A 15,108-nucleotide genomic window follows, 5' to 3' on the forward strand; every position below is an offset into this window, starting at 1 on the left:
TTGCCAAACTGTGGCGCACGCGCACCCCATGGGGGTACAGTCAGCGCACTCCAGGGGGTGGGCAAGATTGTGATTGATTACAGCAGATTCCCAAACTGTGGGGTGCGGTGAGTGCACTCCAGGGGGTGTGTGATATTAATTGTGATCGATGAGAATGGAGATTCTCTAACTGCGGTGTGCGCACACCCACGGGGGTACGACGGTGCACTCTAGAGGGCCTGCGGGATTAAAAGTGAACGATGAGCGTAGAGATTTCCAGACTGTGGTTCACAAGCCTAAAAGTGATTAGAGTAGAATGGAGATTGCCAAGGTGTGGTAGGCGCACCACCTCGGGGTGCGGCGAGCACCCTCGATGGGGTTCGGGTGGGGGTGATCGATTAGAGCACTGATTTTACAAATTGTGGTTAACGGAATTAAAAGTGATCAATTAGAGTAGAGATTCCCAAACTGCGGAGTGCGCACAGGTCAGGTTTCATCACCCACCATGATATCTTTTAGTTGAATTTGCAGGTTTGCGTGACAAAACGTGACGCCTTCATTGGTTAAAAATTGCTTTCTTTTGGCAATTTCCTTGTGTGGAGGGGAGGGGGTGTGCTTCTAAAACAGTTGAGTAAAAGGCATCCGTTGACAATCGAGAAAATGCCCATCCTTAAATAATGCATATAAAAAACGTGTTTTCGGGTGTGGGCGGCCATGTTGAAGGGGGTACGTGGTTTAAAATTATTGCCTACGGCTGGCTTTCCCACACAAGAACAAATACACTTCTCAAAATATAATACCTAGAATATATTGTGTTGAAGAGTGTGATAAACTTAAATTGAACACTTGTGATATTGCAAAGCACATTCAGTTTCCCGAAACGCCGTACCTCGTAGAAGTGGTAGACGTCAGATCCCTCGTCCGGCCAGTAATGGTGACACTGCTTGACGCCGTTCTCCGAGACGGGCGTGAGCATGACGACCACCACGCAGCCGCTCTCCCACACCATCTGCGCACCACAGGAGACGCAGTCGTTCGAGGCTGACACGTGGCGGAATATTCCGCATTACGGCGTATGAGGATGAATTGGATTTCTCAATCCGAGTCCAGGAGGCACGAATAAACCGTCACCGACGCAGGAAAATGTAAAGTGCGCTCGGGAGAAATGCACAAGCCCACGGCAGCCGTTAGGGCAAATGGGAAGGAAAACTCAGGTTTTATGAGCGTTCCGTACATTTATCAAATATGTACAGTACGTGCGACTTATATGGAGCTTCTCCTGTTCATATCTGGTTGGTCACAGAAAGACGTAGAGACAAAAATCATACGTGAACTACAGTATTAATATTCCGATCGGATCATATTTAGACCATATATAACTACTGCTGAAATGCTGAGTAGAAGGAATTGAAATGCAGGAAATGTAAATTGTGAGACTAGGATCGAGGTACTTGATTATGTTCATGTTATGAAGTTTGAAATACTTGAGAAATGTTCATTTTGTTAAATGTATAGATTCATTTAAGTCGATTTTTTTGTGTGTGGAAAATGTGGAATTATGGGAAAAGTGGACATTTGCGAAATGTGAAAAATACTAGACCAAGTGTGGAAGTTTTGGAACGTCAAAAAAACTGAATGGAATCATTATAAAAATAACAAATATTTTTGTTGCAGAATATTCACAAACATGGTAGGTTAATTGAAGACTCTAAATTTCCCCAAGGCGTAAATGTGAGTGCGAATGGTTGTTTGTTTCTATGTGCCCTGCGATTGGCTGGCGACCTGTTCAGGGTGTGCCCCGCCTCTCGCCCAGAGTCAGCTGGGATAGGCTCCAGGACGCCCTCGACCCGTGCGACAATAAGCGGTACGGAAAATGAATGAATGAATAATTGTATCCTTCATGAGTGAATTAATATATTTTTGAAAACATGTTAACCCCATGTAATTGAATTTGTTTAAAACCCGAATGTGGACTTCTATGGGAAAAGACGCCATCATCCAAATCAATAAAAAACACTAGCAGGTAGGTTTTCCATGGTACATGTGGAACAAATATGTTGCTTTTAATGAATTTGAGGAAGAGATGACACATTTTGGCAAAATTAAATCTGTATAAACAACATACATACATAGCCGACTAACTAAACTAAACAATAAATGCCAGGCATAACATACTTTTACATGAAATTACAGCCAATCGATGGTGCTGCCATAACGATTGGCGTCTATTTGGTCCAATGATGCATCAACGGTTACTGACTCGTTTTCATTCAGTCCCAGAAGAGTTTTCCACTTCTTCCGCGAGTACGTAATTGGAAAAGATGCAGCGTGGGTTTCATGGCCGAGCAGATAATAGATTGACGCGCATCTATTCACCTGGCACGAACACCGACAAACAAATACAAAACAATTATCGGCGTTTCATTCGAGGCACACAATTAGGATTGCACTTAGCAGTTAAAAGCTAGGGAGGTATTGTGTTGTTAATTAACTGCGAGGCTTTTGTCGGGCAAGGAGGTCTGAGCGTGAAAAGTAATTTTTAGAGGAAGTCCCAACTTGAGAAAAAAAACTTTGGCGAGCGGTGGCGAAAGGCCCCAGCTGCTCCCGGACTCCCGTCACGCGACTACGGAGGCGACGACCTCGCTAATGACTACACTAGGCGTCTTATTAACACACGGGGACGCCATTTGGCCAGCACGCATCATTTAGTGCGCACCTACATGCAAGCGCCGGGCCATGTTTAACAAAAGCTAGTAGCTCTAGGTGATTAATGATGCACTGAGAAAGGGATGGGAATACATCGGTGTCATTATCGTTGGCGCAAGACTCCCAAATACCACCAAAACAGCATAAGACAGACAGACGGACGGATGGGTCATTGAGGCGTTGTTATGAATCTAGGCAGTCGTGCCTGGATGGGGCAGCTGATCATATTGCAGCTGGGCATGTCCTGCCTAAAACTCAAATGGAATTCATCATAACGACTCACGGAGACCTATCATGTTTTTCCATGACTTCAAGCTTTCAAATCAATGGCCATCATTCGCTTCTTCCTCACAGCTCTCACTTTCTTGGGACCCATGTAGTGTTGTACTCAAGAGCACACTATCCAAGACCAAGACTTTTAGGAGCAAAAGTTGCAGTCATCTCAGGGGTAGTGGGGGATTAGTAAAACATGAAGTTATTGCGTTATAGTTATTGTGTTTCTCCTTATGATGACATTAATGAAGTTGAACTCAACTTGTTTCACAACAAGCAGCAGTTTAGCAGCTCGTCAACGAGCCTTCAACCCGTTCATTGCGTCTACGAACTGACATCATTATACTTTTTTGGGGTGGAAAGAAGATTTCAACTTTATTTTTAGTTGAGGCAGGTGTTTATTTGATTTCAGTAGAAATTGGGTCACGGGACTCCCACTGTTTGAGGAAATATCAGTTTGAGTATGAAGCATAGTTTAAAGCATCGGGCTTGTTAAAAACATAGTTGAGTAAATATATATAGCAGGAATAATACACGAGAGGCGCAAACTGGGGCTTGCTAATCTCCCGCTGAGCGCTTCCATCACAAAGCACAGAACGTATAAGCTAGATGTTTTATTTTCCCTCCCTTTCTCCCCACTGTGTGCGCCTCCACCGTGATTGTTCCAACACCTCACGGCTGAAGAAACAAATCTGTTTGAGTGATGGGAGCGGCGGCAGACGAGTCTTACCTGCCAGAAGTCGGCCACGGTGGAGGGAAGCGGGCCCTGCGAGGCGATGTAAGTGGGGTTGCGAGGGTCGTGGTCCATCTGGGAGGGGGAGAACACATTGTGACACGGCTGACGGATGGAAACGCACGGGTCAGATGTCATCTTAAATCCTCCATCTGGACGGAGACTATCACTGGGATTTATGTTCGAACAGGTCACCTGCTTCTTAGACCAAGCACAAAACTATAATTGTGTGGAAGTCTCAAAGTCCTTGCCAACTCATTTTCGGGGGATGCTGCTAAAGGCGGGTCCATTTGTTGCTAAAAATCGCTTCATGACGTCGTCATTGTGTGATGATGTCATTGCAGTCACGTAGCACAGTGGTTCTCAAACCTTTTCCACGCATGTGCCACATAAAAAAAACAAAACAAGTACCACCATCATGACCAACATTATTATTACATTTGTAAAAGTAATATAAACACAGCACATTTTGCTGGAATTGCCGAGCTGTATTCTGGCCAAGTCAGTTGTTGGCTTCAGGAACATTTTAAAATGGGAATTTTCCTTACAAAATGACCATACATGTTAAACCTGGCTATGTATTTAAATAAATTAAAATAAATTCAGCAAAAACGTACAATTCTACAGTGAGCGATCAATAAAGTCTTATCTCCACATAGGCAGCTGTACCTAATGTAGGGTCTAGAGTGTCAATTATCTTTAAGTTGAAAAAAACAAAAACATTTTATTTCCAATGATGTACAGTTCCTTAATAATGACACGCATGCAAAAAGGAGATCTTTGGAACATTGCTGTACTTAAATAAAACATTTTTTTTCATGCTTTCTGTTTAAGATTCCTCACATGGTTTTTGCCAGAGGAGGAAAAAAAAAAAAACCTTGCCCCGCTGAAATGAAAGCCAAACGCAAGCGCCGCCGTTTCGTTTAGCCAATCTCAAGGACACAGACGCGCTGCTGCCACCACGGCTTGAATACTAAAACGCAAACATGAAAGAGCCGTCCTCCGTTTGGGCCGTCGTCCTCTCCGCCGTTGTTATTACGATTACGATTACGACAGCGCGGCCGACGAAAGTCGTTCTCTTTTGGTTTTGAGGTACAACGTCTCGCACAAAATATCTTCTCTGCGTTCGCCACTTTAGCCTAGCGCCTTGAGTTTGTGTTTTACAAAAGAAACCTCACACGCTAAACACCTGACCCAAGCTCACTGATGTTCTATATTGTTAGATAGCCATTCTGCTTTTTTGTTTCGTGTCAGTTGTTCCTTACCGCTTGCGTATTGTTCCCGACTACTTGGGGATTATTCCTGACTACCTGAGTATTGCTCCGGACTATTTGGGTATTGTTCCTTACTACTTGGGTATTGTTACTGACTAAATGGGTATCGTTACTGACTCCTCAAGTATTGTTGCTGACTACCCAATTAATGGTACCTGACTACTTGAGTATTGCTCATGACTACCCGAGTATTACTCCCGACTACCCAGTTACATGAAAAGTGTGAATTAAAAACGTTGTGAATGAGGCCCACTGTTAGACCAAGTCCAACTGCATGCAGCAAAGTCCACGGGTTTGTGACGTTCGACAAGAAGGCACACCGAGTGAAGCTGTAGAGGGCTACATTAGCTCATTAGCTTCTATGAACTTTCCGGGAAAGAAAAGAGCTCGATTATTTTTGGTCGGATGCTGCTGCCTCGCAGATAATGAAGAGGAAGAAGCCACATTGACAGACATAACTATCAGTTTTGCTAGACACAGCCGGGGGGCCCTATTGTGGTGTAATTACCCTCCTTTCATCCGCCCCCCCCCCGTCCTGCGTCCTGCCACTTCCTCGCCCACTTGCATCCCCTCGGTCGTTTAACCCCAGAAATGTTATTCGTTGTTCCGCCCAACCTTGAAAAAGCCATGTGTGAATATGCCATCAGAGAAAATGGAGCATGTAAAAGCGCGGATTGTTTGTTTGAGAGGCGTATTAAGCTTTTAGTGCAGCTCCCTCGAAAATCCTAGGTACTGTATTTGAAATGCATAACTTCCTGTTGTTCTGATGCAGTCCCTTTGCAGAAGCCTCAGGGGAAATCACAACTGACAACATGTTGGGGTGGTGGGAGTACTTAAAAAAAAAAATAGACTTGGCCCTCTCCCGCATACTTTTGGATATATCTGGAGACGTATTTGCTTGTAACAAAAGATGCGTATCTTAAGTTTGTTTTGTATTGATGAAAAAAAAAAGAAGCTCAATACACTCGAATCGATGATGAGCCAAACACAGAAACAGCAGATACAAGCCAAAGAACATAGTGACTGAACAATACTCACGATTGGACTGGCATTGATGTAATCGGAGCCGCTGTGGTTATTCTCTGCTTTCAAGGTGATTCTAGAATGATCATCTGTAACAAAGATGCAGAATTCATTAGCATATTTTCCCTCCCTGCCACCCCACGCGCCCAAAAAATAACGGAATATCGCGCGTCTCAGCAGCAAAATGAAGCCGAGAGAGGCTGCGTGGGGAGAAGAGCGCCTTCATCACGCTTTCGTCACGCACACGTCCGGAATCTCTCCACCGCCAATAAAAGAAGGTCCCTCAAGTCGTTCGTATCTCCACGAAAACCTACACACTCGGTGTTCGCCTTGAGTGACTGCCCAGCTTCTAATCGCAGACTTTCAAGTGTTCTAACCAGTCAAGAGTGGGTGTTTGTGTCACGTTTGAGTGACAGTTACTCAAAAAACAAGCCAACTGCTACTTGGCATCAGCTAATTCCCTCTAGGGAGCACGGCAATCTGTGACGTGAACATTTGTAAACACGCTGCAGTAAGACAAAATAGCCACAGTTGGTTATTGTTCTGGTGCCGATTCAGATGAAGAAATACAAGGTGCAGATTTGGGATTTTATTTTCACGTTTCGCTGTTACATAATGCTTTCTTCAGGGCCAAGGAGAGCAACAGTGAACTAAAACATAACTGGCAGTTGACATTTACTGTACATTGTAATGCTCCTGTACTGTTGCTGACTACCTAAGTATTGTTCTTGAACTAGCTGAGTGACGTCACTGACTACCCCAGTATTATTCCTGACTCCCTATGTATTGTTCCGGACTACTTGAGTATTATTCCCGTCTAACCAAGTATTGTTTGTCTCCCTGGGTATTGTTACTGCCTACCTGAGTATTGTTCTTGTTTACCTGGATATCATTGCTGACTACCAGAGTATTGTTTATGACTTCCTCCCTTTCACGACTATCATTCTTGACTACCCGAGTATTGTCCCTGACGACTTGGATTTCTGACTACCTGAGTATTGTTCCTTTCTACCTGAGTAATGTTTTGGACTAGTTGGGTATTGTTCCAGACTACCTGAGTACTGTGACTGACTACCCAAGTATTATTCCTGACTACCTGGATTCCTGACAACCTGAGTATTATTCTTGACGACCTGGGCAATGTTTCTGACTGCTCGAGTATTGTTCCTGACCTCCTGCGTATTGTTACAGACTACACGAGTATCATTCTTGACTACCCAAGCATTATTCTGGACTACCTGAGTATTGCTCCCGACTACCGGAGTATTGTTCCTGACTACTTGGGCATTGTTCCGAACTACCCACGTTTTGTTACAGACTACTCACTTATTGTTCTTGTCTAACTGCATCTTGTTAATGACTACCCGAATATTACCACCTAAGTATTGATACTGACTGCCTAGATTCCTGACTAGCCGAGTATTGTTTCTGACATTGCTCATGACGATCTGGTTATTGAAAACATCAACATCAACAACAACTCGGAATGAAAGCCACTGTTTCCCGCTTAGAGCAAAAGCACTTACATGCTAGCACGGCATCTGAGCGGTTCTTCCTGGTGCTTTGCTCGCTCTGGGCCACGCTGCAGGTGCCGGGTTCTGCCTGGTACGAGCAAAGGGCCTCCCACTCGCGCTCCAGACGGTTCTTGTTCTTCAAGTGGTCCTCCATGTAGGACTGAGGGAAAACAAGATTTCCATTTCACACCACGAGCGTGAAAGGTGGCGAGAAAGGTTGTAGGTGAGGAGGGGGCGGGGAGCTAATGTTTTTTTTTAGTTTAAGGGCGACGGAAAACACAATTAAGACTCCTGAGAGGTTTGTTAGCTGTGGAAATACTTGAGGGGTGTTTCAGTGTCGACCTTTACTGCTTGCACTGCCACTGATAAGATTGTCTGCGTTTAAGCCGTCGCTCGCAGAGGACAAAATTGAATTCGCTAGAGGGACAAAGATGGCAAAAGAGAAGGGGGACGCCTTTGTGCGTGTTTGCGTGTGTATTTTCCCAAACCAGGGCAAGTCTTAGGGAGCTTAGAGGATGTAGCTGGCAAAGCGAGGATTTTTTCTTTTAAAGAAGGCACCATATTCTTCCCCTTTCCGTCCTATATTATGGCTCCCCTCCCGTTGGGGGTTAAATGGTTTAGTCCGCTATTGTGCGGGGCGGAAGATTACAGACTCATAAACTGATGTCAGGGATCAGCTGGCTAATACAATGAAAGTGATACCCACACGCGGGGCGGGTTTATCCCGTATTAAAGGCGGCGTAGGTAGGCTGAGCGGCTTCATTGTTACAGTCTGTCAAATGCCAAAAGCATGTCTTTTGCGGAGTAAAAAACACAAATGCTGCATTGAAGATAATCACAAATAGGCCTGTCCAGCACACAATGGGTAATTGCCCTTTGATGGCTAATGAATTCACGCTTCCAACAGGATATTAGGCTAGTCTTTAAGACGCTTACAAATGGACCTAATGATGGGAATCAAAGTTTATTGTTTGATATGCAAGCTAAAGTGCCACCGAGGTCCTAAAATCAAGCGCTCATGATTCATGCAGGCACATAATGAGACAGCACAGTGTGTTCCACCTCCACCTTTAATGGCAGACTCCTAAAATATAATTGTTCTCTGCTGTTGCCGGGAGCTTTTAATTTCACGCAAGAAAATAATCCATAAATTACCCGTATTTGCATGTGTTTTCAAGAAAAGCACGTGTGTGTGTGTGTTTGTGTTTGAGAAGAACGGGTATTTTTCTGACTACCTGGGTATTTATTGTTCCTGTCTACCAGAGTATTTGTGCCGACTACCCGAGCATTACTACTGACGACTTCGGAAGTGTTCCTTAGTACCTGAGCATTGCTTCTGACTACCTTTGAATCATTGTTGCCTATGTGGTTATTGTTCCTGCCAACCTGAGCATTGCTTCTGACAACACGGCTATTGTTCCTCGTACCTGAGTATTGTTTCTGACTAACCAAGTGTTGTTCCTGACTACCCGAGTACAGTAGTACTCATGTCTACTTGGGTATTGTTCTTTCCTACGCAAGTATCGTACCTGACTACCTGAGTATTGTTTCTGACTACTCAAGTATTGTTCCTCCTTACTTGAGTGTTGCCCCTGATTACTGGAGTGTGGCTCCTGACTACTTTAATACCGGTCCTTCTTACTTGTTCTGAGCTGAGTAACGCCCCTGTCTACCAGAGTATTGTTCCTGACCATCTGAGCATTGATCCTGACTACTTGAGTATTGACTTGACTACCAGGGTATTGTTCCTGTCCCCCTTGGCATTTTTACTGACGACCTGAGTATTGCTCCTGTCCAGTTAAGTATTGTTCATGACTACCTGAGTATTACTCCAGACAACTTGGGTAATGTTCCTTCCTACTTAAGTATTGTTCCAGATTGTTTCCCACAATCTGATCATTGTTCCAGACGACCTGAGTATTGTTCCTGACGACTTGGATATTGTTCCTTCCTTGTTAAGTATTTGTTCCTGACTATCCGAGTCTTACGCTGATCTCAGTATTCTCCCTGACAGTCGGAAAGTACTTGTACACGGGTAGAATATTTGAATATCCTTCCCCCACTGCCTGTCACCTGTCATGTTGTACTCTCTCTTTGCGCGCCTCTCCCAGCATCACATCTGCTCCCAAGCGCATCACATGCTATTCAAACGACATGCTGAATTGATTGCCTTCTACATTCATATTTTTGCCTTAACGCCACGTAGCCAGCGGCCACCTTATCAAGGCGGAGAGCTCCCGGCGAGAGGCGGCGGACCGTGGCTTATTCCGCAGACAGGCTAGCGAAGGTTTAGCGAATGAGGGGAGGATTATGTGTGCCAATCAGGGACTTGGGATGTGGGAGGCCCAGGTGTCAGGGAAACAATGTCTAATCCCATAAACAGTCTGCTCAGCGGCCGAGGCGGCTGGGTGAAATTGGGATGAAGGCGGAAGACAAACAACAGGTAACACATTACTGTCAAAATCAAACTAACAGTAACAGTAGTCCACAACAGTCTGGGATTTGTGTACATCAGAGGCGCGCCGTACTTTAATATGCTACACATGATCAAGATTCCTGTAATATTTGTTGCATTCATAATGCAGCCACTTAATCTCTAAAATTAACCAACATTCTTAAAATTTATTTCCCTTATTAAATAATCAGTCAATTAATTTATTGTAAATAATACAATGAAAACTATTAGTAAAATTCTATTTTATGTATCCTTTTTTTTATCTAGGTAAGGCAATTGAGAACAGTTTCTCATTTGTTCCTGAAAAATAAATGAAAAATACATAGTACATTTAACATTAGTATATTTATTGAATGAAATAATTGGTTAGTTACAATTACATTAATTATAAATAATAACAAAAACATAATTCATTGTTTATTTTATTGTTAAAATGGACTATTTTATTAATTTTATATGTGTGCATTTATATTTTTCTTTACTAATTTTTCCTCATGAAAAAATGTGTTAGTTGACTTATTGTAAATAGAAATATTAATAAAATAAATAAGATGACATATACATTTGACATTTTTACCTAAATAATTTGCTAATTAACTATAATTAAATTAATCATAAATAAAACAATGAAAAGTAAAATGAATAAGTTTAAATATAAAAAAAATAAATAAATTATGAATACATTTGTTTATTAACTTGGTTGTTAATAATAACATTTAAAAAATGAGGTAGGCGCCAGCACGCCCGCCGCCCAAGTGAGGATGAAAATGGATGAATGAATGATAATTTGATTATGAGATAAATTATTTTAAGTATTTTACATACACATTTTAACCATTTTTATTAAAGCTCTCCTCTGTAACAGCTGGCCTATCAGTCTGTTTAAAAGTCAATGGTGGCCCTTGAGCACAAACGTTTGCCCACCCCTGTGATAGATTTGCAATGAAAATTGCAACTCTATGACTATTGTCCTCAACAATTCATCTCTAAAATTAAATTAAACAGCCCAGAGGTGTGAGAATTTGGTAAATCATGCCAAGGGCAATATTATGAATAAATGTATGGATCCCACAAGCTAGCCTCACTGTTTACAAGCAAGGACAGACAAGAATGTTTCCATGAGGCCTGTGCGGTGCTGTCCATGGTGCTGTAGTGATCACGCAGGCTCCTGCTCCGTTTGCAAAGTACGGTGAATAGCATTTATCGCGTGGGATACATTCCAGACCCACCCGCAGTAGAAAAAATGCACGACATAGAGACACGATATAATTTAAAAAAAAATAATATAACAAATAAATGTAACCCTTCCAGACGCTTTAAACACATTTAAACGGATTACAATAGACATTTTAAAGACATGGTAAACATATATGAACACACAAATAATTGCAAGCATAAAATGTATAGAAATACTGTACATATTGTAGAGTATTTCGGATGAGTGCCTTTCAGAGGCGGGGCCTATTAGGTTGGCGTGTGACGTCGGTGAGTCTGCATGTGAGTGTCTAGGCGTGAGCTGTGGCCAACAGCATCTACAGCGTGAGTGTATTCGTTGTGTTCAAGTGTTTAGCTATTCTCCTGGTGTTAAATAAATGGTTGGAATCTGCTATAGGCAACTATGACTCTCCTTTCCCACATGCAAGGGCATTACAGTAACTAAGTACAATCGTACTGTGAGTGCCACAACTTGTGAGTTTTTTTTAGTTATGAGCTGATGCTTGGTTGATTATTTTTTGCTTAGTGCTGCAACCTTCAGATACGCAGCTGTTCGAGTGATTACGGTACTGTAATGCCCTCACATGTGGGCAAGGAGAGCCACAGTCGTCAAGCCGTTTATTGAACGGGACAAACATTCAAACACACAAATACAAAATCACCAGCAAGGAACCACTCCAGCTCTAGCTCCTGACGTCACTCACGAGGCCATGCCCCTTAAAGGCATACATTCAAAACACAGATACTGCAGTACCTCCAGTATTTACACTTCATAAAACCAATCTATTTCTTCGTTTTTATACGACACAGAGCTATTCTTTTTCTAAATTAAAAACAAGCAAAAAAATGGTGGTTGTTTTTGGGGGGCTAAAACAACAACAAAAAAAACGGTCGCTTCAAAAAATCTGCGATATAACGGGGGCCTGAACGATGAACCACAATATAGTGGGGGAACACTAGTCAGCCATTTTGGCTACTGGGAGAGGGGCTCTGACATAGTCAGGCAATGCAAAACAGCAAAGGGCGCGTCGAAGCAGCTCCGAATAAACAACAAGGAAATGATGACTCAGCACACGGAGGCTTCCAATTTCACTTTAGAAGTTACACAAGACTTTTTTTTTTTTTCCCTATTTTTTATTTTTTTTTTGTGAGCGAGTGTGTGAGCTTTGGAACACTGCGTATTCATCACCCTTCTCCACACGCCGCGCTGCTCCAAATAGCGAGAGAGCGACAGTGAGATGAGATGAGCGGGGCAAATATCGGCCTGAGATGAGCGATAAAAAGGCAATCACACACATGATTTGATGGGGGATGACGGCCAGAATGTTAAGAAGAGACCCTCGTGAGCGCCCCTTTCCAAAACAGAGAGGTCCCTAAACCGTTCTTCTTTTAAAACTAATCGCATTCCAAGCTACAGGAGACTGTATATGTGTGCAATGAGAATGAAAAATAATAAATAAATACAATAATTAAATAGATAAAATAAATAACATTTATAAAAATCTTTTTTTTTAAATAATAAAGAAAGTGAAAATGAAGTTAAAATACTAATAATACATAAAATACTAATGATACATAAAATAATCAATCAAACAATAAAATAAATAAATTAAGTTAAAATTATTAAAGTAAATAAATAAATAAATAAAAATAAAAATAATACTTGAGTTTTGTATAGTGCTTCTTTCCATATTCAAAGCGTTTCAGAAAGCAATGATAATTAAAAATAAAATAATAAAATAAAATAATACAATAGATAAAATAAAAACAATTAAAAAGAATCTATTTGCTTAAATAGAAAAAAAAACAAAAAACCATGAACAACAGCAGTAAGAATTAAAAATAAATGAATAAAATAAAATAATTAACTAAATTCAACAAGCACTTTCAGTTACATTTAAAAAAATAAAATAAAACAATTTAAATAACATTTTTGGGCTTATGTTGAAATCTCACTTTAGTAACACACAAAATTCAGGGTCAGGGACTAAAATGGTGCTTGGGTTAATTTCTATTGGGTCATCAACTATCAGTGCAAAATATTAAAATGAGCTATTAGCAGGACCACGATTCATGATACATATTTACAACAAATTCATGTCTGTTGTGTTCTTTAGCATTAGTTTATGTACAGCAGGTGCAACATAATTGCCGATTATATCCATTTTCCGTATACCAACAAATTGATCTATATCTTTTGAATATCTGTCTTGGTCAATGGATATGTCGATGTTATGGCAATACATGACGTCTGTTAATACACTTGGATCACATGGAGGAAACCAATTTCTAATTTGGCATTTTAAACTATAGTACGGATCACTCACAACGTTACATTAGCTGCTGTGGAGAAGCTAAGGCTACTAATAATAACAGCACGCCTCCTAGAAATGATTCACAGGGCCCCTTTTTGTTGTTAGCGCTCTGCTATTGTCGTCACGTTCAAAGGGGGGCTCGGCACAAACAAGCCTTGACGAGTGTAAGAAAAAGCCATCTATTAGCAGCAGTACAAGGCATTACTCACATTCTCTCTCATTCATTACAGCCTCCCCCTATATAATAGGCAGACATGGCGTGTGATGAATGCGCCCGCCATTAATGGAAACACTGCCAGGCATCAATCCGTCTCTTTTATCAGGCTTGTCTCAAATGAATGACGTGCTGTAAAATTAAAACAATCTATTCTATGCATGTGTGGAAGGAAAGGCTTTTTCACCCAAAAACAAAAAAAGAAGACAATTATTACCAACGTCCCAAAGACAATCACATACAGGGACATATTTCAGGCAAAAAAAAAAAAAAAAAAAGTCAGGCTTATTTTGCCGCAGGAGTGAGCGGGTAAATGACAGTGCCGAGATAAAGAGACAAAATCACACAGCGGCGCACCAAAAGTGGGATAAAAAACAACTGAGTAGAGATAAAAAGCAGGATGATATGATAAAAGAGTTCTAAAGAGGACGAGGTGAGCAAAGAATGACAAACAGACATATTATATATATATATATATATATATATATTTTTTAAACAGCGATATTGTCAATCCGTCTAAAGTTAGGAGTTGTTAACACCTCTAAAGATCACTAATAAACATGCTCAGAATGGAATCAGCATAAATAGCGCTGTGTGTGGCTGCACATATTGCACATACCAGAAACCGCCACTGATCATAGAACACTCAATACCTGCAAAACATCGTAATGGAAGAAACCGAGTGTCAACAACCTTAGAAGTCGTCAGTTGGTTTCTTTAAAAAAAGTAATGGCAACCAGCTTTGTCGCTAATTTATTTGATTTTTACCTGTAAACATCAGTCTTTGTTCGGAAAAGTTTTACTTTATTTTCAATCATACACTCAAAACCGTGCGAGGGTTTGAGCTACCGACCAAGTGCCAACATCTAAAGTTGCTGGCAAAAGCCCAAAAAACAGAAAGCAAGGGCAATCGGCTTTCAGTCTGATTTCGTTCTTGTTCGTCTTTAGAGCAACAGGGAATGGGAGAGGTGTGCTCTGAACAGGAGGTACATATTTTGAAATTGGTCTACTTCTTTACACAGCAAACTAATTGAGAGTGAAGTATTGCACCCCATTCTGGCTCTATTGCTTCAAGACGGAGGATCGCATTGCTCACCAGTATCATGTGACCGGTGGAGATGTCCATGTTGGACGGCACGGGTTCCTCGCACCAGGAGGACGTGCTGCTGCGCGTGGAAGGGCTTCCGGCGCCGGGGCCGTCGCTAAACTGGGACGACACGCTGTTGAGCCGCGAGTGGCGTAGCGTCTCTGGACGCTCCACGCGCTCCGACGCCCGGATGGCCATACGCTGGCGACACAGCTCCTGGGGAGGAAAAAAAAAGAGGGTGTGTCCATTAGACTCTAAATAGATACATAATAGATAATAGATAATAGTATTCCTATTACTAGATACAATGCTGCTGACTA

General features: G+C 41.8%; 1 protein-coding gene across 1 annotated transcript in view; it reads right to left on the reverse strand.

The window, feature by feature from the left end:
- ptprn2 (protein tyrosine phosphatase receptor type N2) overlaps positions 1-15,108 on the reverse strand; it is a 120,071-nt gene that overhangs the window by 14,172 nt on the left and 90,791 nt on the right. Inside the window, exons 13-17 of the mRNA XM_061758492.1 lie at positions 14,798-15,004; positions 7,515-7,662; positions 6,004-6,077; positions 3,689-3,766; positions 869-988 (exon numbers count right to left, since the gene is read on the reverse strand). Coding sequence (XP_061614476.1) covers positions 869-988; positions 3,689-3,766; positions 6,004-6,077; positions 7,515-7,662; positions 14,798-15,004 — 627 coding nt within the window. The remainder of the gene's footprint in view (positions 1-868; positions 989-3,688; positions 3,767-6,003; positions 6,078-7,514; positions 7,663-14,797; positions 15,005-15,108) is intronic.

This window comes from Phyllopteryx taeniolatus, chromosome 20, assembly GCF_024500385.1.
Source record: "Phyllopteryx taeniolatus isolate TA_2022b chromosome 20, UOR_Ptae_1.2, whole genome shotgun sequence".
Taxonomy (NCBI): Eukaryota; Metazoa; Chordata; class Actinopteri; order Syngnathiformes; family Syngnathidae; genus Phyllopteryx; species Phyllopteryx taeniolatus.